The following is a 24,554-nucleotide window of genomic DNA, read 5'->3' on the forward strand; positions in this document are numbered from 1 at the left end:
TTTCAACTTTCTTAGCTCAGGTGTAAACCATTTATGTGCGTCCGGATTTCTAGAACTACAGAGACGCGTAGGAGGAGCATAGATGTTGATCGCTGCAGTGAGCCATTCATTAAACCGGAAGTCGGCCTCCTCCACATTAATACTGTCAAGGGAAAGGGAATCACTCAAAAAGTTTAAAAAGGCTGACAAATCCATGGAAGTCCATTTCCTAATGGTTTTACTAGTATGTAGCTTATATTGGGTGGTCTTGTCTAACTGGAAGGAGAAACTTATGCTGTGGTGATCAGACCAACAGCAAGGTTTTATATCTATTGAGGATAGTGGTAGATTCAAAGACCAGATTTGGTCAAGACTGTGGTCCTTCTGGTGAGTCTCCGTGTGAATGTGTTGTGTCAAATTGAGATCACAGAAGAGTTCACTCATCTCTGCGGCTTGGGAATCTAATAATGTATTGTCAAACCAGAAGTTTAAATCCCCAACCAAAAGTAGTTTAGGGTTGTTTGTGACCAGTGGAGCCAATAGCTGTGCTAAAGTAGAAGGAAAAGTGGCCATAGTTTGGGGTGGGCGATAAAGTAGGACCAATACAAGTGATCCGTTAGGAGTATCTATTTTGGCAACAATGTTTTCAGTATTAAGTAGAGGCAGAGATGGTAGCTGTCTAAGTTGAAATTTCTTGTTAACAATAATAGCCACTCCACCCCCTGTTTTGCCTCCTGGGCGCATTGCTGATAAAATGTAGTAATCTGCAGGTAGAGCAGCTAAAATGTCCGGTAATGAATCTGGGGTGATCCAGGTCTCGGTCAGTAGCAACAAATCAGGTTGTTTATCTATAAGTAACAGAAAGATGTCTGACTGGTGTTTAATCATAGAACGGGTATTTAGGTATAGACACCTGAACCTGTGGGTGGGACTATATGTAGTCGTGAGCGTTGAGTGCTTAGGAACAGGGGCAACTGTAGGGGTAGCAGGGATGCCTATGCCCAAGTCTGTAATACGTTTCGCCGTGTTGTGGGGGACAGGTGGACACATCGTAGTAGTTGGTCGTAACGCTAGTAGATCAGCGGATGTGTAAGTATAGGGGCAGGCAATGTCCTTAGCCCCTAGCTCCGGACGCTCGCGGACGAGCGCAGACGAGCTTGACTCTAGCGCGACTCCGGCGCGCCTCCGTCGCGCCCGCTGCGCTCGTCCGCTGCGCTCCCTCCAACACATTGCGTTTTATGTGAAGGAGCCTTGAGCAACTGGACCGCTACCTCAGGTCCCAGTGCTCTCGGACTCCTCCCAATATGGCGCCCGTTCTCGCCACCAGACCGGCACCAGGAGCCGCGGTAGATGAGCCGCCCTCCACACGATCGGCAGGGGAGCCGCGGTGGACCAGGGCAGAGGGGCTGCTGTCTAAGGGTAAGAGACAAGTTGCTCTGATGTTGAGCTGCGCAGCGCGCCTAAAGCGATACAGGCAGAATAAACCTTCAGCTAGTGAGAGAAACTAAAGATAAAATAACCGTATTAATCACAGTTAAATATAAAACAGAACATTAGTGCAAGCACAAGTCAAGTAAAATCAAGGTTCTCAAATTTCGCCCTTGAGCGCTATCACTCTTTCAATGGCGCCGGGAAGCTGCCACCTACCCGGAATCCACGGAGAAAGAGCAAATCCTTGGCGTTTTATGGGAAGGAGCCTTGAGCAACTGGACCGCTACCTCAGGTCCCAGTGCTCTCGGACTCCTCCCAATATGGCGCCCGTTCTCGCCACCAGACCGGCACCAGGAGCCGCGGTAGATGAGCCGCCCTCCACACGATCGGCAGGGGAGCCGCGGTGGACCAGGGCAGAGGAGCTGCTGTCTAAGGGTAAGAGCCAAGTTGCTCTGATGTTGAGCTGCGCAGCGCGCCTAAAGCGATACAGGCAGAATAAACCTTCAGCTAGTGAGAGAAACTAAAGAATAAATAAATGAATGAATGAATGAATGAATACTTTATTGTTTGGTTACTCAAAACCATTACATTAAAAACCAGAATACAAAATTACAAAAGTTAAAACCAAGGAAGTGTCGGGAAGCAAGTCTGTATGGTAGCTCCCTAGGCGCTGATGGGTACGGTGAGTAGGGTTCATGGTATGACAGCCCAACGTGGGTCTGCAAAGTCTCTATTCGTTTGAGCCCTGAGTGGCCATCAACTTGGACCGTGTCTGATGGATAAACTTTCCAGAAGAGGCCATCTGTTTTACCGTAGTCAGAGTGTATAGTTGGTCGATCGCCTCCTTTGTGGTGCGAGACCCCGCTTGTCTCAGGATTGGCCTGAGATAAAGACTGCGGGCCATGCGCAAAGCCGGGCAGCAAATAGAAGGTGGGCCAGTGACTCTCGTTTGTACCTGCAGAGCCTACATTCCCGAGCTCCTGAGCCAGCCTGTCCAAAGGCATAAAGTTCTTTTAGGGGCAGCGGTTGTAGTCTGTAGTCTAAAATCTTGTGAAGGGCTGCGCGGCCCACGGCCTGCGTAAGATGATATTTGGGGTTGTGCACAGTATGCGGTAGGCATAGGGACTCGTGGAAGTCTCTTTTTGCCAGTGACTCCAAGTCCAGTTCCCGTGAGCGCGCGCATACTTGTTTTTTAATCGCATTTTTGATGGCAGTGTAGTTGACGTGTTCGGGGTTCCAAGACTCGGTTGCAAGATTGAGAAGGTCCTTTCCCGCATTAAGCGTGGCCGACCAGGGATTCCCGGGTTCCCTGAAGATGCATTTCAGAACTGCCTTGAGTGTGTTCTCGTGTGCCGCTGTTGTTAAGAAGTAGTATTTACTTAAGGCGGCCATCTCTTCCAGATTTTGCTGGTTGAGCGAGAACTCTAGGCGGACAAGAGTGTTTCTGGTGCACCTGGGTAAATGGAACAGTCTCTTGTAAGCTCTGCAGTGAATTTTTTCTAGGTCATTGTTAAGTTTACCCGGGAATGCTTGTTGGGCGTAATTGAGCCGGCATTAGCTTAGCTTTAAGAACTCTTTGAATAGCCGTTGTAGACGGGCTATGTAAGGAGGCTTGCAGCTTGCAGAGGGCGTAGGTGATGGTTTTCCCTTTGCCTTGAATTTTCTTTAAGTGGACGCTTGAGAGCCCCGACTCTTGAAAGCAGATGCCCAAGTAGGTGTATAGCTGTGTGCTTTCCAACGAGAGGTGACCAAGCCTCCATCTTACTGATTTTTTCTTTGGATAGTGTCCGAAGATAATTACTTTTGACTTGGATGAGTTTGCTACCAGCCTGTTTTTGTTGTTATATGCAGCAAGTGCCGTCAGGTGGGAGGAGATCTGGTAACCCATTGTTCACTAGTCACAGCGTCCACAAAGGGCACGTTATGGGCATTAAAGTGGCAGCCAGACTCGAGATTGCATCTGTACTCGAGAGAGGACCAAAGGACTACCCTGCTGTTCCCTGGACTTGGCAAAGAGAGGCTGCACGAAAGACTGGACTGCACCTGCTGCTCCTGGGCTAGCAAAGTGAGGACTGCATCTGTGATGTCATTACCTGAGCCCCAGCCAGAAGAGTTGAACTCCAAGAGTCCGTTGGCTGACCAAATTTCCTTTGTGTCTTATTTTTTTCCTATTCATTTGCTGTGCTAGTTCTAAATGCTTTGAACTTTAAAATTGACTGCTCAAAGCCACAGGTACCCAGTGCTGAGGTAGGGATTTACAAACTAGCTTTAATGGACCCAATATGGGTTTGTGAGTTTATTACACAAAGAAGTCGCACAACCATACCATATAATAAACTCCATTTCCTTACATCCGTCAAATATGAGTGTTAAGGGATTCAGTCATGAAAGGGGCGGCATAGGCACCCGCAGCACACAAGATGTCATGGCCTCTGAAGCACCGGGCACCCTGCGATTTGTGACTGACAGCAGCCAGGCAGAAAGCGGCGACAAGTTGCTATAAAGATTTCAAAACATTCCAATCCTCACAAATCCACCTTCCTCATCCCAACCTAAGGGCAGATGCCATAAAAAAAAGAAATTATGGCATCTGTCCAATGGTTGTCCAATGGTTGTGGGAGACACTCCATTCGTTTTGGGTTGTTCTGAACTCCACCCCCACCAAATCCACCCCCAGCCCCCCACAAACAAAAGAATCCCTCAACAACAGCAGCCTAGTGAAATATGAATGCAGGAGAGTCAAGAGCAGCACAGTGCCTTTCAACAACCAGGCCCATCAATTCCCAGCAGTACCACTTGGGGGAGGGGTTGGGGATGGCAAAAACTTATAAGTAGGCTTTCCTGTTTTCAGTTTCAATTTTTGGTAAATTCTAGTGGTTTTTTTCAGTGTTTTCAAGTGATTTCAATACCTTAAAAAAGAGTGGTTGTCAGTGGTTACACATTTTTATGCCATTAGAAACAACAGAAACAGTGTTTTTCCGGTGTTTGTGCAACGTTTTGCTTTTATTATTGCATGCTTTCTGCACTATTGCTTGGGATATACAGTGTATGCACAGTGTGTATGAGGTCCAAATACATTTTAGAAATAAAACGTATTGTAGTACACCTTACACTATTTCTTTAATGAATATTTGGTCATGCGCGCTCGCTCTTTCCTTTCCATGTAAACTTTTATCTGTGAAAAGGCCCTAACAACTTTGACACTTGAGATGGGAAATGCCAAAACAACTACTACACAATATGCTTACTCCGGCCACTGGTCAACATATGTGTTAAACTGGGCGTATGTGCCCTCAGAGTTTTTGAATCAGTCAAGAATGAAGCAGTACTTTTGAAACTCGGGAGTAAATGCCCTTTACGGAAGGAATCTAGAACTTGTGCAGGGTACCTCACTGAGGCTTCATTGACTTCAAATGCCATGGTTGGTGAAGGAACATTTCCATGCGTCATTACAAGCCATTACTCCTACATTGTAAAATTAAAGTTCCTGAATAGCTCCTCAACATGTATTTGCTTACCAATTAGCTAGCACTCTCACATGGAACATGGTGGAGTGGCACAGTCACTAAAAGTGTTGTCCAGCCTACTCGAGATGTTTCACATCTACACCAATTATGCGGAACATTTGGTAGACAAGGGTGTTTTCAGACTCTAGTTTTTTTATGTCCACTACAGCAGTCTGAGTTTTTTGTAAAAATCTATTAATGCAATAGTGTACTTTTTTTCACATCACTATCAATGTGAGACCAAAGATCTTGTAATTTCTTGCCTTTGGCCTCCTCACTCAGCAAAAATCTGTAGATGGTCGTAACATGGATAATATAGAATTCATAGCCTCTTGGATTGAGAATCACCAGCTGAGCGACACACTTGGGATCACTCTTTCTTTGATGCCACACAAAGCACAAAATGAGAAATATTTGCATTTTAGTTCCCGTACATAACAAAACAGAGCACCAGAATGTCAATTGCATTCTTCATTAACTCTGAAGATTGCAATGATGCTTTCAGCATTCCATCTAACACGTGGTAAAGATTTCTTACAGAGAAGCATTTCAGCTCAGATATGTATTTTAACAGGTCAATTACTGCAAGTACAAACAATATCCCTCCAATCTTTGATGAACTTGGTAAGAACGTTTTGCAGCATCATTCCAAATGACACTGCATTCCATGTTTTCCAAAAGTCTGGTGTCCTCTTTTCACCACTATCCCAGATGCTTGGTGACAGCACGCTTTTCACATAAACATGTCACTACACCTTGCATTGAATGTTTAAAGCCTGGTGTGTTTGGCTGTTTACCTACTATTAATACTGTCTCAGTAGAAAAGGGAGCTGATGTAGCAGGCTTTCACCCATTCTCTGTAGGAAAATGTAATGGTACATATTGGGAAAGATTCTTATGAAACCAGTCATTTTACCTATCCGTAAAAGAATTAAACATATCCAAAATATCAAATATGATTTTGATATTTCCTGATTCTCTACAGTTTATAAAATAATTAAGCAAGACCTAAAAAGGTTTCTAAACCCTACACCTTAAGACCAAAGATCACAAAACTGGCAAAAGGAAGAAGAAACAATATTTTAGCGACATCCCTAAACAACAAACCTCAAGCAGAATAATGTTAGCTCAGTCTTTCTTGTTGCTACCTTGTTTAACAGTTTCATTATAGCGGCCCTTTCAGGAAGAGATCAAAATGACTTTCACTCCCCTATTTCTTTCTTTGAATGACATTTAGATTGTGGCTCTGCTGGTGTTTTTTCAGTGTTTTTATGTTTACACTGGTGAGGGCTAATTCCCTTACAATGGGGTTTTATCAGTTAATATAGGGTTAAACCTAAAACCGGACAGCCTACTTATAAGTCAGAACTGTAAAATAATGGAAACCCCAGTTTCCAGCCAGATAACCAAAATCATACATCATTTGAAAGAATATGTATGTTGACGCTAACTCTGGAGCTCAGCAATTAATCAAAGGAGCACTCAGAATGGAGAAGGCTCTCAAACCTCCAAAATTAGTGTCAGTGTGCTGGAAATAGTGTCATCCAACGTTATCTCTCCATCCGACCCAGAACCCAAACAAGCTCCTCCTCAAGTTCCTAGGTGTCTAATGTAATGAACTCAAGAGTATCCTGTCCCAGCATTTCAACCAATTCCAGACGTCTGCCAGGCAGTCAAAGAAATTGCTTTTTTCATTTTGCATGCACTTTAAGGAGTGGCGGATACAGGAATATGTATTTCAAACCAAGTGCTTTAAGGTTTTTTTCACTGCTATAAAAGTTTTCTGTTGCTCCTGTACTTTTCAAAGAGGGAAGTTTCCTATTGATGTACCACCTGAAAAATGGCTTCCCAGGCACTGTAATTTAGGATTTTTGCTGTTATTGCCTGTGGTGGAGCACCTGGTGGCGGTCCGCGAGTTACTGTCCTATGCACCGTTTCAGGACATCGGGAACAGATGGGGGGCGTAGTTCATGTACAATCCATTTGCAGAGGAACTCCTCATGTGTTGTACAACTCAACAGGTTCTGGGAACTCAAGAAACAAGAGTTATTTGTATGAGCACGGCCCTCTGCATCTCCATCCTGTGTTCGAGAATCTGCTTCAGGGTCTGAAGCGAGGCGCTCATTTTCTTCTTCAGGGTTGTGATGTCAATGTTTCAATCTGCATTTGCTATAACACCGTCAGCTTTTTTCCGGAGATCTGAACAGAGGAGGTTAACTTTGTGACCCTCGCCCCTCTATTTCGGATTCTAGGGAGCCTCTGGTATTTTGTATGGCCAGGGGGAGATCTGACCAAGTAGGTTCTTTTTGCTGCTTCACCGGGTGCTCCGATGCCGGGCCTATCTGGCGGGTTTGGCCCTGAGGCATGGTATACTGCGAAATGGAATGATTTTAGGTGGATTAGGTTATGCTTCCTTTCCCATCGTGAACAAAGTCGCTGCAGGAGCCACGTAAATGATCAGCTAGCACCTGCTACCCAGCTAGCATCCCGGTTCAAAACGTCTACGGTGGCAGAGCCCAGCAGGCCTATCCCAAGAAAGCAAAAACTTAAATTAACTTTTTAAGAGAATCTTATTAGTGTGTGATGGTATTCGGGATCATATTGTGATTATTTGTATTACCCAGATAAGTGAAATAGTAAAGGAGATAGCCCCAAGAGGTTCTACCAAATAATGAGTGCTTCCAAGGCTAGGTGTATGTTGGATAATACATACCGTGAGATTAATAATATCAAGGTGCATTAGCAAGGAGATAGACAAAAGAGAGGAAAAACAAGAGAGAAGAACTAGAGAGGAGAAAACTAGAAGGGAGGAACAGCGATTGGTAGAAAGTACTAAAAGTGAGGAGATAAAAGGAGAGAAGAAAGGGGTGTAGCAAGAGAAGTGGGGAGCTTACAGGAAACTGGGAGAAGCGGGACTGTAGGAGGGAAGACCATAAAATAAGTGGAAAAAAGTGGAAGAAAGAAGACTGGAGAAAAGGGAGGACGAGGGAGGACAAAGAAGGTCACATAACCTTGATCAACTATTTTCGAAGTTCCGTTAGTATTCTAAGTCCATTACTTTAGATGCTTTACATGAGTTTTATAGGTTATTAGGATCATACCTCAGCAGGTAACAATGTTTTGTTTAGGTTAGGCCTTCTTTAAGTCTGTGCCACTAGTAGAAACTAGACAATAGTTAGTTAACGTGCATCAAAAGATTTGCATTGTCACAATGCTGCATTAAAATGGCTTGACATATTAACACACTGGGGAGTGATGGTTTACAGTAGTTTGCCACTGTTATGGGCTGTATGATTTTTATTTTGCCATGTAATTAAAATGTCTTAAAAAAACAAAACAATTGTTTGTCTTATGCATCCCTTCCAAATTGTATATATACAGTAAATTGTCTATACTTGTGTCTGTGAATTTATAAAATTTATTAAATTTCTTTAAAAAAAAGTAAATTAGCCACTTGAACATAAGCAGCCCCAGTTACCTTGCCTGTCTTGTGATTAACATGTAATCATGTTCTGGATGTGGCGGCTGGTATAATATGTCAAATGCGCTAGTCCGTTATTCAGCCTATTTGCTATGAGCGGAGTACATTTTGGCACAAACGTTATTTGTGGTACAAACACCAAGAATCTCACTGGGTCAAAAACTATGCAGAAAAAAAGCTCCAATCTTCCCAATAATATTAAAGTTTTGATATATATATTTTAAATATTTGTTTGTGAACTCAATCAAATATTTCATCATTTGTGTATTTGAGAAATACTTGTTTCTGTATTTTGTGGTGTATTGTTTTGCTGTTCAAGTCATTGAGAATGCATAGGCTGGGGTCCCCGGCTTTCCATAATAATTACGTGGGGGCTCACAGAAGACATAATGTTAAGAACCCACTGGCTAGACCATTACAGGCAATGATATTGCAAGCATATCCTTAAACACTTTGGTTTTAAGGTGTTCACTACACTTGAGGTATTTTCGGTGACATCCTGGAGTTGGTGCCAGCTCGTTCCACAGGCAGAAACCCAGAGTTTTGAAAATGTTTCCTTCATAATTAGTTTGTTATGGCTTGCTTTGAAGAATTGGATCTAAACATTTTAATACCTTAAGCTGGATGCTTTCATGTACTGGGAAACTGTGTAGGGGTTTCACGCGCCTTCTGGCTGCCTGATTCTGGAGACTTTACAATTTTCTGAACTATGACTAGGTTAGTGCCATCTTCAATTGCTACAATAGTCCAACCTCAGTACTTTACATCCTGATAAATGCAGTAATTTCAAGAGAGTAATCATCAGAAATTTGGTGTCTTCTTACAAGGTTAAGCATGATGGCTATGAGTGAATCATGGTTTCTTCTGATTAGACGTACATCCACAAGAACTTTTTATATTTAGGCTTTTATTTATAATTATGTTTTTTTGGGACAATCAAATCTTCTGAATGGATCATCCTTTCTCCATAGTAATAAAATATATTTGAAATACTTGTATGTTCAGATGATTTAACAGCATAATTTACCTGTTTTTAATTGCTTAGCACGTATCCTCTTTCATTACCTCTTTTCCTGATTTCTATTTAGCATTCCAGCAGGGTATGTGTGCTCCACTGGCAGCACATATTTTTTAAAACCAGCTTTATTCCTTTTTTGTTGAAAAATACAAACTTGAGTCTGTGCAGACTCGAGCAAAATGCCCGATACTGTCTGTAGCCATTGATTATCCTATGACACCTTGTAAGTGTATAACCAGAAATAGAATAATATTACATTTGCAGTGTTATAGACAATAAATTCTGATCACAGGTTGATGCAGGAAAATAAGCAAGACTGGTAACTGTAGGGGCGTAGATTCCTCAAGACCCAACTATGAGAAACTACCCAACCATGGGAATTCAGGTCAGCAGGAGGTGGAGTTGGATCGGGCAGCGCATTCTTGATGCCCTGTACCACAGAAGTTTCTTAATAGCTTATTAAATCCTCTTGTAGCTAACCTAATAATCATAATACAGTATCAAGGGCAACAAAAACATTGGTACAGTATTTAAAGAACTTCTGAATTTTCATTGTGTCTAAAGTCTGTGTTCTCGATATTAAAACATTATATAAACATACGCACCTATCCTTACCATAGATATAGAGTTTAATACTTTTTATTCCTTTCTATTGTTCTGTACTTGCCCTTAGTTTCATAGATAGCCCATAATGAAAGACCACATATTAGCCAACGTTATTATACTGAATCATGGCAAGTGAAAATAATATACCCCATTCTACATGCTGACTCTCTTATTGTGTTCCAAATTTGTTATCAGAGGGGAGCATAATTGTATAATTAAAAAAAAATTGTTTGTTTGTTTGCATGAGGGATTTAAGGATGTTCAAATGCTATGTGGCCTCTTCTGTGTAAAACTTAATTACTTGCTAATCACTTATATATTTTAATGTGTCCTATGTTAGAAAACATTTTCCCTCTGTTACTATAACTTACTGATTTAGAAACATGAATATGTTCCTTCACTTGACAGAAATGTGGCTTTTCAGAGTTGTACTCCTGGCAGAGAGAAAGGAAAACCAAGAAAGAATTTTGTCTCCACGATGGACCTCCATATGCTAATGGTGATCCACATGTCGGCCATGCATTAAATAAGGTAATTTAATTCATGCTATTTACCATGGTGTTCTTTTGTCCAACACCTCATTCAACTATGAAGAAACAAGACATGTGCTATGTACTAAACCAGAAATTGCTTTATAAAACCTACTAACATTACCCTTGGGAGGAAGGTCTGTATTGCTCTGTGTGTGTACAGATTTTTGTTACTTTCTAGTGGTCTTTTGTTTATACATGATGTTGTGGCATCATTTTAGTAAACGATAATACTCGCATTGATTGCTTATTTAGAATCCATATAGAGCCCATCAATAACAATTTGTGCAATCTGACAGCTTGTGGAAGTGGATTATTGAAAACCCACTGGTGCAGGGCCACCCTTTCGTCCACAGGTTCTTAAGTAAGAAGGAATCGACACTGGAGTGAAGTACAAAACAAGGATCATTTATTTAGCATTCATGAATGGGGGCCCATCCCACAAGCACCATAGAGATACTCTAGGAGGAAGCGCACCGAACAATGGGTTACATGGGTTTTTATAGTAAAAGAACACAAACAAGGGATGCCCAGAGGTAAATAGAGCTTTGGGAAGAACATACAAATGAGGTAACGGCAAGAATCGACAGCCTCGGTGTCTTGTGCAATTACCACGTCCTAAAGCTGAACAACAAGATATGCTATCTGAGTAAACTTTACTTGAGGATTAACCATTGTCTGAAAAACGTCGATCAGACGCCAGCTGTTCTTTTGCACTGACTCTGCATGTATACATAGCCTACAATGCCCCAATCTAGATCCTTTACTCATGTTTATACAGATGCGGTGTCAAGGAGAGAGACGAGTTGGAAGTAGGGCAGGGGTGAAAAATGGATGAGGCATAGCTTAATCAAAAAACGAGAGAATCAGATTTTTCATTTTAACAAGCCTACAGATGCTACATGTAAAGTTTGCAGGCTGCCGAATCCAAGATCCAAAGAAAGACTAGAAAATTGCAATGGAGGATCTTCTACCAAACTAAATGGCATAATACCTATGTGATGAAATATGGATTCTTCAATTTGAATCTTTGAGTCATTAAAAAACTATTAAGATAAAGGACCTATAGGAAAATGAGATTATAGAAAGACATGTGGGATACAATATAGACATTAAGGAACTTTACCAGAGATAACAAAGATAAGCCTTTATGAAGCGACTTAACCCAAAACACGTGTTGGCTGCTGTTGTCAACAGTGTAATGTGACACTTTAATGAACTGTAAGAAGTTATTTAACATAATCATTTTAAAATCCTATTATTTGAATAAAGATGAAGGAATATACAAATTAACTGGATTGGTGTGAATATATATGGGCTCTAAATAAGCAATAAATGAGTTCCCTCGTTTGCATAATTTTTTTTTTTTTACACGGATTGACTATCGTCAGAGGGTGCATATGTCCTTGTGGGAGAGAGTGCCAGGCCTTTCTGTTACCCACTTATCTTTTTGTTAATGATGTGGTATTATGTTTCTCTCTCCCTTACTTCTACTATGTAATATTTTGATAAACCATCATCAAATTACCCACTTAGTACCCAGACTTTTTAATGCGCCTTTCAAAACCCATGAGTACATTGGGAATGTGGACAGGCAGTGGTGAAGCACACTCCCAGTGAACATGTTTGGAAACATTCAAATCCAGTGGAAATCTGAAAGAGGCACTCATAGGGTGTCTGAAATAGGCATTATGGGACAGTGACAATCATGAGTGTCTTGTGCATAAATATCTTCTGAAGGATTATGAGGATTGAAGCACTGTGGGCAACAGTCTAAATCACAGTCCTGCTCAAACTCTCTTAGTGAAGTGATCATTTGGGATACACTTTGTTTTCCTGTGTTGTGAAAGGATCTACTTCTTTGTGTTACTCCGGTATCTGAAGGGCTCACTAAAAGTCTAATGATTCAACACAGAGCAGTACGAGCCAGGATATGGCTGTTGGATTGTACTAACCTTGTGTGCAAGATCCAACAATAGTGATGCTCTTTTTGGTATCTCGCCACCCTAACCAAATACACCGAACTGTGAGGGGAGTGGCAGAAACTGGAAAAAGTGAATGGGATAAGAGAGGAAACAGAGACTCCTCCACTTCTGTCTCGTCACCGAAGTCTGCGGAATTTTGTGACTTACTACCATCAGCCAAGTTTCAGATCAAGGCACAGCACTGAAATGGCACTAACGCACATTGTTGATGACGCCTTGAGAGCCCTTGACCAAAATGTCCCTTGTCTCCTGATACTTCTGGACCTGTCCTCTGCCTTCGATAGCATCAAGCTCATTCTGAACCGAGCAAACCTTCAAAACCACATGTATGCTGATGACAAACAACTGTACCTGAAGATCTCCTCTCAAGAGGACATAAAACATTAAATGCTGCACTGCACAAATCCAACAATGGTTAGCTCAGAACCATCTTCTACTAAATACTCTCAAAAAAGAATTTATTTTGATCTCCCCTCCCAATCACTCGGCTCCTACCCTTGTCTGGATTAAACACATCACTGCACTAAACTGCACCCCTCATGTTGTAGACTCTGCCAAATCTTTTGTATCACCTTGGATAAACACTTAAACATGCAAGAGCCAAATCAGTGCTACTATGAGGGGAGCCAATTTCCAACTTGACACACTTAAGAAAATCAAACCTTTCCTCTCCCTAGGATCTCAGGCTGGCGGTTCTATCCCTGATTATCCCTAGATTAGAATATGGGCTGGTGATCTTTGCTGGACTTCCCAAAGCTATCTTAGCTACCCTGAACACATCGGCTAAACTTATAAGAGGCTCGAGAAAACATGACCACATCTCCCACGGCCTTCTGCAACTAAATTGGCTATCTATTGAATCCAGAATCTAACTCAAGATACTACAACACCCCGTACTACCTAGCAAATAAGCTTGAACTATCGGGCTCCAGACGGAACCTCAGCAGTACGTCGACCCTTCTCTTAAAACCTCCAAGATTCAAAAAGAAAAGATCTTGCAACTGTGCTTTCACTGACCTTGCTCCGGGAATCTGGAACTACTTACCATCCGAGATCAGATCCAATCCCTCCACTGCCTCCTTTAAACAAGCATTTGCAATGCAATAGGTCTCGCATTAGGAAAGTTTGAGCTATTGGTATTGTAAATGACAAATTTATTATTTATGTGTTGGTTTTGAAAATAGCGAAATTAATAGCTTTGTCATTTACAATGCCAATAGGTTTAACTTTCGCAAACGTGACACCTATAGAATTTGTAATGCAATATGTGTTGTATTTACGTGACTTAGATGTATTGATATAACAAATAACAATGGCTTTTAATTTTTTTAAATAATTAATACTTAAATAAAAGTTATTGTATTTTATGGCAATAGCTTAAATTTTGTAAATAGGTTTTGTGAAGATTATGTTCAGTGTGATTTATTGTGACGAAAATCCAAGAACAGAGTGAAATATTAACATCTTTTTGTGACATTTGTAATAAAGCTTGAAACACTGAGAGAACATATTTGAACCAGTTGTTGTTGAATGGTTGCACAGAGTGATGCTGTGGTGTTCAGTGGTGCTGAGTGATGCTGTTGCGTTCAGTGGTGCTGAGTGATGCTGTGGCGTTCAGTGGTGCTGGGTGATGTTGTGGTGCTGGGTGATGTTGTGGTGCTGGGTGATGCTGTGGCGTTGAGTGATGCTGTGGCGTTGAGTGATGCTGTGGCGTTGAGTGATGCTGTGGCGTTGAGTGATGCTGTGGCGTTGAGTGATGCTGTGGCGTTGAGTGATGCTGTGGCGTTGAGTGATGCTGTGGCGTTGAGTGATGCTGTGGCGTTGAGTGATGCTGTGGCGTTGAGTGATGCTGTGGCGTTGAGTGATGCTGTGGCGTTGAGTGATGCTGTGGCGTTGAGTGATGCTCTGGCGTTGAGTGATGCTCTGGCGTTGAGTGATGCTCTGGCGTTGAGTGATGCTCTGGCGTTGAGTGATGCTCTGGCGTTGAGTGATGCTCTGGCGTTGAGTGATGCTCTGGCGTGAGTGATGCTCTGGCGTTGAGTGATGCTCTGGCGTTGAGTGATGCTCTGGCGTTGAGTGATGCTCTGGCGTTGAGTGATGCTCTGGCGTTGAGTGATGCTCTGGCGTTGAGTGATGCTCTGGCGTTGAGTGATGCTCTGGCGTTGAGTGATGCTCTGGCGTTGAGTGATGCTCTGGCGTTGAGTGATGCTCTGGCGTTGAGTGATGCTCTGGCGTTGAGTGATGCTCTGGCGTTGAGTGATGCTCTGGCGTTGAGTGATACTGTGGCGATGAGCGATGCTGAGTGATGCTGTGGCGTTCAGTGGTGCTGTGACGTTCAGTGGTGCTGTGGCAATGTAAAATGTAGCAAGGCGAGAGCTGGAGGGGCCTTGTGAGGAACCAGAAACATTTGAAGCTAACGAGGATGGCAGAGAGCTGCTGAAAGGGACGCTTGTGGGTGCCTGGCGCTTGTGGGTGCCTGGCGCTTGTGGATGCCTGGCGCTTGTGGATGCCTGGCGCTTGTGGATGCCTGGCGCTTGTGGATGCCTGGCGCTTGTGGATGCCTGGCGCTTGTGGATGCCTGGCGCTTGTGGATGCCTGGTGCTTGTGCATGCCAGACCCTTTTTGAATGTTTGACGCTTGTGGATGTCTGACGGGTGATGCTTGTGGATGTCTGATTCCTGATGCTTGTGGATGTCTGATGCCTGTGGATAACTGATGCCTGTGGATGACTGATGCCTGTGGATGTCTGATGCTTGTGGAGGTCTGATGCTTGTGGAGGTCTGATGCTTGTGGAGGTCTGATGCTTGTGGATGTCTGATGCCTCTGGATGTCTGATGCCTCTGGATGTCTGATGCCTCTGGATGTCTGATGCCTGTGGATGCCTGATGCCTGTGGATGCCTGATGCTTGTGGATGTCTGATGCTTGTGGATGTCTGATGTTTGTGGAGGTCTGATGTTTGTGGAGGTCTGATGTTTGTGGAGGTCTGATGTTTGTGGAGGTCTGATGTTTGTGGAGGTCTGATGTTTGTGGAGGTCTGATGTTTGTGGAGGTCTGATGTTTGTGGAGGTCTGATGTTTGTGGAGGTCTGATGTTTGTGGATGCCTGACGCTTGTGGATGCCTGACGCTAATGGTGTGTGTGTGTGTGTGTGTGTGTGTGTGTGTGTGCCTATAAAGCGTGCACTGACGGCTGTTTGTGTCTGCCTGGTGGAAGCGTGCACTGACGGCTACTAATGTGTGTGCATGGTGGAAGCGTGCACTGACAACTGGTGATGATGGCAGGTGGTGCGTGTGCCTAGTGGAAGCGTGCACTGACAACTGGTGGTGTGTATGCCTGGTGAAAGCGTGCAGTTACGGATGGTGGTGTGTGCCTGGTTGAAGCTTGCAATTATAGCTGGTGGTGTGTTTGCCTAGTGAAAGCGTGCAATGACGGCTGGAGTGTGCCTGTTAAAACGTGCACTGACAGTTGGTGGTTTGCGAGTGCCTAGTGAAAGCGTGCACTAACGGCTGGTGGTGTGTGCTTGGTGAAAGTGTGCACTGACGGCTGGTGGTGTGTATGCCTGGTGGAAGCGTGCACTGACGGCTGGTGGTGTGTGTGCTTGGTGGAAGCATCCAATTATAGCTGGTGGTGTGTATGTTTGGTGAATATGTGCACTGACGGCTGGAGGAGTGTGCCTGTTAAACGTGCAACTACAGCTGGCATTGTGTGTCTATCTGGTGAAAGCGTGCACTAACGGATGGTGATGTGTGCCTGATGGAAGCGTGCACTAATGGCTAGTGGTGTGTGTGCATGATGGAAGTATGCACTGACTGGTGATGATAGCTAGTGGTGTGTGTGTCTATAGGAAGTGTGCACTAATGGCTAGTGGTGTGTGTGCCTGTTGGAATCGTGCACTGATGGCTGGTGGTGTGTATGCTTGCTGAAAGTGTACACTGACGGTTGGAGGAGTGTGTTTGTTAAAACGTGCACCGACAGCTGCCCTTGTGTGTCTGCCTGATGAAGGCGTGCACGGACGGCTGGTGGTGTGTGTGCCTGTTGGAATCGTGCACTGATGGCTGGTGGTGTGTATGCTTGGTGAAAGTGTACACTGACGGTTGGTGGAGTGTGTTTGTTAAAACGTGCACCGACAGCTGCCCTTGTGTGTCTGCCTGATGAAGGCGTGCACGGACGGCTGGTGGTGTGTGTGCCTGGTGAAAGTGTGCACTGACGGCTGGTAATGTGTGTGCCAAAGAATAAGTGTGAAACAAAAATAACGAGTGTAAAATAAAAGTGTAGAGTGTGAGACAGACACAAAAGATGTGAGAGCAATTGTAATCTCCATTCAAGATACATAATGGAAAGTTATATACCTTTTGCGCTAATGTGACAGATAATACAAGCATACACTGCATTCCAAACGGAAACACATGCAATAATTTGGGGGCCCTTCCTCACCCCTCGGTGTGAGGATAGGCTCTCTGCTCTGACTACAACATCCAGAATGCATCTGGGGGTAAAAATAATAGCTTCAGAGAAAGGAAGTAGTCTAAAGTGGAAGATGCTAGGACAACAAGCACGGAGGGTGTGGAGAAAGAGGGTTGAGGTATAGGAAATAGATAGACTTAGAGAGTAGAGGTTGGAGGGCAGTGGGAGAGGGATGGGAAGGACAGGACAAGAGGGGATTCGGCAGGAAGGGCTGGGAGGAGTCGAAGGGGGAGAAGGGGAGGGGAGTGGAGGCTAGTTAAACTTTAAGAGGGAGAGAAAGAGAAAGTTGTCAGAGAATGGAAAAGAAGGAAACCGGAGAGTGAAGAGAGATGTCAAAGAAGATTGGGGGTAGGGTTAAAACGGATGGGGAGACTGGTCAAAAAAGAGTGTGTATGGGTGCACTTTTGTGTGCAACTCCCCGCTGTTGTCTTTTGTCTCCATTCATAAGATGATAATAGTGTCCACAATTACAAACATGACCTGCAGCGCCAGGTGACAGGCACTCAATTTCATCGCTATAGTTATTGATTTTTGTGCGATAAATGCATAGTTGCCCAACCATATACCATAAGCACCGAATTGCATGAAGAAACAAACACGCTTTACGTACAACTTGTCATGTATGAAATGAGCATGAATAGTATAACATTTGCAGTGTGTAAAATTATAAATCCATACGCACAATTTGTGGAAGTTGTGATGTTTGCCACCTCCACAAAACTTAGCCTGCAAGCAAAGTTTTCAGACAAAAAGAGATTTTTTGTTGCGAAAACTTTTTTGTGTGCAAATAATTTCCCTTTGCCCCCCAAAACTCAATTTTTGCAGGCATCACGGGACCCAATACAGGTCATTTCTCATCCAATATTTGTTTTTTGTAAAAAAAAAAAAAAAAACTGTCAATTTCATGAAGTTGTTCCATTGGAAGCGCTTGGCTGCCTATGTAGTTAGGTCCACGCCATATAAATGCCACAATACATAAATATATGAATAGGACGAAGTTGTTTTTATTTTTTGTAGAGTGAATCGGAATCCGATTTCTCTATTCTCTGGTGTTGCAGCTGACACATCATAGATTGAAATATTTTTTTAATGTTATCTATTGGTAATTGTCGCCTTTTAGCAGATAGCTGCCAGGGACTTCACAAAACCGAATCCGACTTTAGTCTGTGAAGGAAAAGTTCTTTAGGGGACTGGCGAATGGCGCTGCGATGCCCTGCCAATGGCAGATTACGCGCTATAGGAATGCTAATTGACAGTAACAACGTAAGTTACGTAACTATACATTTAGTAAAACAAAATACAAGAATCCAACATAAAGACACGACTTTTAAATGAATAGCACATTGGATGAAATTAGTTATGGTCATTCTAGAGGCACATTTGTGCCTTAGGCAGTGTATGAAGTATCGTAAACATGTCTAAACAGACCTGTGCGGTTTTTGGGTTCTCGCTCGGGCGCTTACGTTTAGTATTGGTATTAGCCGGCTTGGTTCCAATACTACACACAGCAGCCGTGCAGGGTCATGTTTAATATGCTTTAAGTGTGGGGCTGGAAGTCTGCAAAGGCTGCTGTGCAGCTCAATAGATTCCAACAAACCTGAACTTTTTCAACGCAAGTGTCTGTGGGAAGGGGGCGGGAGCAGGATTAAATTCGGATTTAAAACCGCACATTGTAAACCAGCAACCATAGACCTCTAGCTCTGCGAGGCCGCTGAGCTCCAGGATTTCAAACTGCGCAATGTAAACCGGAAGCCACAAACATCTAGCGCTGCCAGGCATTTGAGCCCTAGGATATAAAATAGTGCAATGTAAACAAGCAACCACAGCCTCCAGTGCTGTGAGGCCGCTGAGCCCCTGGATTTAACCTGGGCAATGTAAACCAGCAACCACAGAACCTTTAGCGCTGCAAGGCCGTTGAGCTCCAAGATGTAAAACAGCACAATGTAAACCGGCAACCTCAGACCTCTAGTGCTGCGAGGCAATTGGCCTCTTGAAACGTCTAGGTCCTCTTTCTATGCAGACCACGGGGTCCGGAGGAGTTAAGAGTGGGAGAACGGCAAATCAGGAGGGAGGGAAGCCTGAATAGGTATGAACGTGGAGCAGAGATGGAGCGGTAGAAAAGGTGGGAAGACAAGAAGAGAAACCACGGGCATAACTCTGCCTCCACTGTTGTACTATGAGTATCACTGTACAAAACAAATCCATCCTGCCAGCTTCACAAAAGCGGAGCGGAGGTCGGAGGAGCACAGCCGAACAATCCCGCAGGAAAATATCCACTCAGGAAGCAGCGTCATGTAAGACGATATCTGATTGGCTGAGAAGACCGTGTGCTGCTAGGCTAAATGGGCCGATCCTCTGTCTGCTAATGATTTTAATTGGTCTGGGAATGTCTGTCGAGAGCAGGCTCAAGGAGCAACAGCTGAGCGCGAGGATCGTTTTTAAGCTTGGATTACTACTTCGTTTTAAGAGTATCACTCCGTATGATAGCAGGCTGGTGACATTCAAGACTCGTTGGATAAGAGTAATAGAGAGGACGGGGTGAAATGAGGTAGTAACAATGGGTTGGTCACATGTTGTGATGAACCTGAGGCAGAAAATGGGTGAGGCAGTGCCTAATTTAAACAAGGAGAGTGGCGGGCGGATGCAGAAAAAAAAATGTAAACGCTCGGCAGGAAAGGCTTTATACACTTATAATCGGGGGTGAAAAAGTAAGGTCAAGGTATGACTTACTTATGCTAGACAAGTCAGGCGGCACAACAGGGGCAGAAAAAAAAACGCGGCCGCGAAATGAAAGTAAAAAACGCGGCCGCGAAATGAAAGCCTTTGATGCAGCAAGGGGCGGAGCGGATACCTTTGAAGAGCTGCTGGAGGCACCAAGCTGGGGAACAGATGGCTGGCTTTGATGTGCACGCGCTTTTTATGTCAATGCGCTTGCGCATTGAGCTTGCTTTTCACAGGCACTGCATGGAATCGCCCGATGGTTAAGCTCTGGATAAGCCCCTATATTCTCGCAAGCGCATTGACAGGCGAGACCTAAAAACTGGTCGAACGACTAGTCCTGAACGATCATTAACACCTTCATCCTGTGATCGTGCTCTTTGTTTTATTAATACTCTAATTTCCTGTTGTATTACACTGATGTGTTTTATTGTATGTTTTTACGTCATTTTTGATCTAATCCTTGTTGGCTCCTTTATTGCATTAGCCGGTGATCTCGCTCTTGTTTTTGTTAACATTTCTTGATTTGTTTTTCATTTCTTTGGTGCTTTCTATTTTATGTTGTTTAATCCTCATGTTTTAGGGCATTGTTGATACCCCCTACTCTTAAGCTGAATGTTTGCCCCTATGTTGTAACTTTGACCCACTTTCACATTGTGTTTGTACCCTTTCTTGCGCCAACTTTGTACAGTGCTCTGATACCCCTGTGGGTCTTGTTTGCGCTTTATAAGACTATTCAAACAAATAAATAAATACTGCAAGGCAATGAAGATAACTGTATGGTTGGTCTGCTTAACTGGAAGAGAAAAGTTATATAATTGAATTGAGCTCTCTGTAACCAAATTCATATGGAGCAAGTAATTCCCGAAAAAAAATAAACTTACAAGCGATATGTGCACTAGTGCTTTTTCCTCGCATTTAGATGACTATCACAAATGTTGTCACTACATGCTCTGTTGTGGAAGACGAGTTGTAGTTTCTACTTAACTTCTGCAAAACTGGAAAGAAACACATACCTTTGATATCCTGTTGTCCCTTAATCTTAGTAATGTTATATGGTTACTTATATTCTGATCCATAAAACATGACATTTGTAAAACCATATCCAATGATCCTCTTGAAGAGTCCCCAAAATTACAGGATGTGAGGGAGGAGTAAAAGAGTCCTCACTATCAAGCCAGACAAAAATATAGACTAACTCCAACCCCTGAGCAGTGTACGATGCATAACACGGACTGCTACATTATCTGCTTTCTGTACAATCACACAAAAACCTAATTCTAACTATTGTTCCCAAAATATATATTTTTCGTTTAATCACATACGCTAATATATAATCTATAATCGGAAAGTACAAAAATGATAAAATAACAACGTAACTATATCACCCTAGGGCCACAAAAACAATACATCAAAAAGCCATTTTTTTTAATTAAAAACAAGGTCCCTGTTGTCTCACACCCATCTTAGAGCTAAAGAATGTAAGAGTCTTGTTATGGAATCAGGTTGTGTTTGTGACTTTACAAAAAGCAGATATCCAGATGCAAATTTGAAACAATGTAACATAGATTGTGTGTTGGCATTGTATATTCCTCAGAGGTAAGAGTTTAGTCTAGTTTTTTTGTCTGACCCTCTTCAAGATTCTTCATTGTTCCTTCATAGAGTACCTTAGTACAATTTAGGGCCACTCCTTGTAGTTTAGATAAATATTCATGACTGTGAAAAAGTGCCTCTTTTGCATGGTTAGCCGCCGACTTTTTGCCTGGTTTTGTGGTGGTTTCAATTGTAGTGCACAGGGTCGCTGCCAATCAGATCCCATGTGCTAGTGCTTCTTCCCTAAAAACAAATCCCTAATTGGTAATTCTACCCTTTGTAAGTCCTTAGTAAATGGTACCCTGAGAACCCTGGAGCTAAAAGGGGTCCCCTGGTGCCCCCCTCATGGGACCATGCCACTGCCCTTCGTGCTTGCATGCCCCTGTGAGGGAGAAAATGACAAAGTCGACCTGGCACCCTGCCTGGGTGCCATGCTAACCAGCGCTGCCTGAAGGCATAGAGAAGTCACTCTCTGGTAGGCTGCACAGCCCTAAGGCAGGGTTCACTATACCACTGGTGAGGACATATCTGCAGGAGCAGATATACCCCCGTAATATCGGGGTCCATTCCTTGATATTGTAAGTGCCAGGGAAGCCATACACAGTAAATGGGCCGGAAACTTGACAACTTAAGTTCCACAGTGCCATGATTGCTTCAATTAACACAGGTGTGTTTGGTACCAAACTACTACTTACAATAAATCCACACTGATGCCAGTGTGGGATTTATTGTATCCAGTACGCAGAAGGCTCCTCTGCGGTGGCCCTTGAAAACCTTCCAACCTTTGTGTGTTCTCTGACCAGCTATAGGCAGCCAGCCATCAGCAGACATGTTTCTGGACCCCTGGGTAGAGAGCCTCTGCCTTCTAAGACCAGAAACAATGCACATCCTGGGCAGAGGTGTCACACCTCCTCCTCCAGGATGTGCCAGTGGTCAAAGAATGGAGCTTCAAAGGCCTGCCGCCTTTGTAAAGCAACTCCCAGCCTCTGCTGCTATTAGCAGATGGCAGGACCCGGTTTGCACACCCACTTTGAGCAGGGAAACCGGTGGCAAAACTTATCACGAACTGTTCCACTTACCTTCAAAACTGTTTTCCCCATAGGATAACATTGAACTAGTTTGAAAATATTTTAAGTGTTGATTTTTCAAAGTGCAAAGTATTTTTTGTTAAAAATTTACTTTCCTTATTACAAAGATCTTGGTCTTAAAATAAAGTACAAACAAAGTATGATTTTCTAAAAATTGGTCTATTTATTTATTTAAAACATTTGTATAGCGCGGCTGACACCTTGCAGGTTTCCTGGCGCTTAGCAAATACTCAAAACTAAGAAGGTGGTTGGCGGAAAGGAGCAACAGGGGGTTGGGCATTTTAAGGGAATAGCCAGGTTTTGATATGTTTCCGAAAGGGGAGGAGTTGTGGGATTTGACGGATTTCGAGAGGCATAGTGTTCCACAGCTTAGCCGCTGCGACTCGGAAGGATCTGCCCCCCGTCCTGACCTTGTTGTATCTGGGAACAGTTACCAGGCAGGCAGAGGCAGAACGTAGGGTTCTGGTGGGGATATACCAAGTAAACATGGCCTGCAGAGGTTTGGGTCCAACTCCATGGAGCGCTTTAAAAACAAGGCAAAGAGTCTTGAACGCCACTCGTTGCCTGAGTGGGAGCCAGTGTAGCTCAGCTAGGGCCGCAGTGGCTGAGGATCTTCTGGTCCAACCAAGAACTAACTTGGCTGCGGCCGACTGAACTCTTTGGAGTCGGTCCAGTAGAGCAACTGGGGACTCAAGTAGCAGCGCGTTGCAGTAGTCCAGGCGGCTGAGAATGGTGCACCGGACTATCTGCTCCCGGGCTTGTACTGGGAGGAGTGGCATAATTTTGCGCAGGGAGCGCAGGAGAGCTGAGCAGGTTCCCACAGTTTTTGCAACTTGAGTTTCTGTGCTCAGTTTATTATTCAGTGTGGCCCCAAGGTTGCGGACTGACGTGACTGGCAGGGGTTTATCTGGTGTTTCCGGAGGCCAGAAGTCGCAAGGGAACTGGCGGGGTATACGACTTCCCGCACAATACAGCACCTCCGTTTTAGAGGAGTTGAACTGCAAGGAGTTCTTGTGCAACCATCCAGCCGTCTCCCTTAAGCAGTCATGAAAGGCTGCGAGGGGGATAGAGTCTTCTCCCTCCCAGGAGAAGATGAGCTGGGTGTCGTCCGCGTAATTAATTGTTTTGAGTCCATGAGCCTTTATTAACGTGATCAGGGGTTTTAGGTACACGTTAAAAAGGATGGGGCTGATGGAGGAGCCCTGAGGGACCCCGTGGGGGACAGGGGAGAAGGTGGATTGAAAAGGGGGGAGGGACACAGCCTGCCTCCTGTCCCGTAGATAGGAGTGGAACCATAGCAAGGCTGTGCCCTCCACCCCAGCCTCACAGAGTCTCTCCAACAGGATCCCATGGTTAACCGTATCAAATGCGGCAGACAGGTCCAGTAGGATCAAGGCCACTGCCTGGCCCCTGTCTGCCCGCATACGAAGGTCCTCCATGGCTATCAGGACAGCTGTTTCAGTCCCATGGGCGGGGCGAAAACCAAATTGGAACTCGTCCAGGATTTGATTTTGCTCCAGATGGGCGGAGAGACAGGCGCTTACCCAGCGTTCGGCAATCTTTGCCGGGAATGGCAAGAGAGAGATAGGTCGATAGTTGGATAAACACTCGGGGTTTAAGGATGGTTTTTTTAGTAGCGGGGAGATTAGAGCCTGCTTCCAAGTAGATGGCACTGATCCGCAATGTAAGGATTGATTGCAGATTTTATGGAGAGTAGAAAAAAGGTCAGAGCCAAAACTCTTCCAGATTTTCGGGGGCAACGGATCAAGGGGGGAGCCTGAGGTGATCCCGAGCGTCAGCCCCTCAAATTCAGTTTCAGAAATGGGGGGGAACTCCCATAGCTTTTCCTTAGGGGGCAAATCTGAGTATACGAGGGACTGGTCACTGGTACTGGCCCTTACTATGTTAAGGTCGCAAGAAGGCGGAGAGGAGTTAAGATTGTGAATGATGATTTCAATTTTGTTTTTGAAAAATGACGCAAGGTTATCACAGAGGGCTTGTGTGGGAAGAGTAGTTTTTGTGGCACATTCAGGGTGGGTGAGGTTTTTGAGAATCTGAAAGATACTTTTTGAGCTGTTGTTAGCATTGGTAATTGTGGTACAGAAGTGGTTGGCTTTACTCTGGGCAATTGCGGCTTTGTATACCTGGAGGTGGT

General features: G+C 44.0%; 2 protein-coding genes across 2 annotated transcripts in view; one reads left to right on the forward strand and one right to left on the reverse strand.

Moving 5' to 3' along the window:
* Positions 1 to 24,554, reverse strand: part of EPRS1 (glutamyl-prolyl-tRNA synthetase 1) — a 961,840-nt gene that overhangs the window by 751,934 nt on the left and 185,352 nt on the right. The gene's annotated exons all lie outside the window — the stretch shown is intronic.
* Positions 1 to 24,554, forward strand: part of IARS2 (isoleucyl-tRNA synthetase 2, mitochondrial) — a 532,602-nt gene that overhangs the window by 38,337 nt on the left and 469,711 nt on the right. Inside the window, exon 2 of the mRNA XM_078649801.1 lies at positions 10,430 to 10,552. Within this exon, the coding sequence (XP_078505927.1) occupies positions 10,430 to 10,552 (123 nt within the window). The remainder of the gene's footprint in view (positions 1 to 10,429; positions 10,553 to 24,554) is intronic.

The sequence above is a fragment of the Lissotriton helveticus genome, chromosome 6, assembly GCF_964261635.1.
Source record: "Lissotriton helveticus chromosome 6, aLisHel1.1, whole genome shotgun sequence".
Taxonomy (NCBI): domain Eukaryota; kingdom Metazoa; phylum Chordata; class Amphibia; order Caudata; family Salamandridae; genus Lissotriton; species Lissotriton helveticus.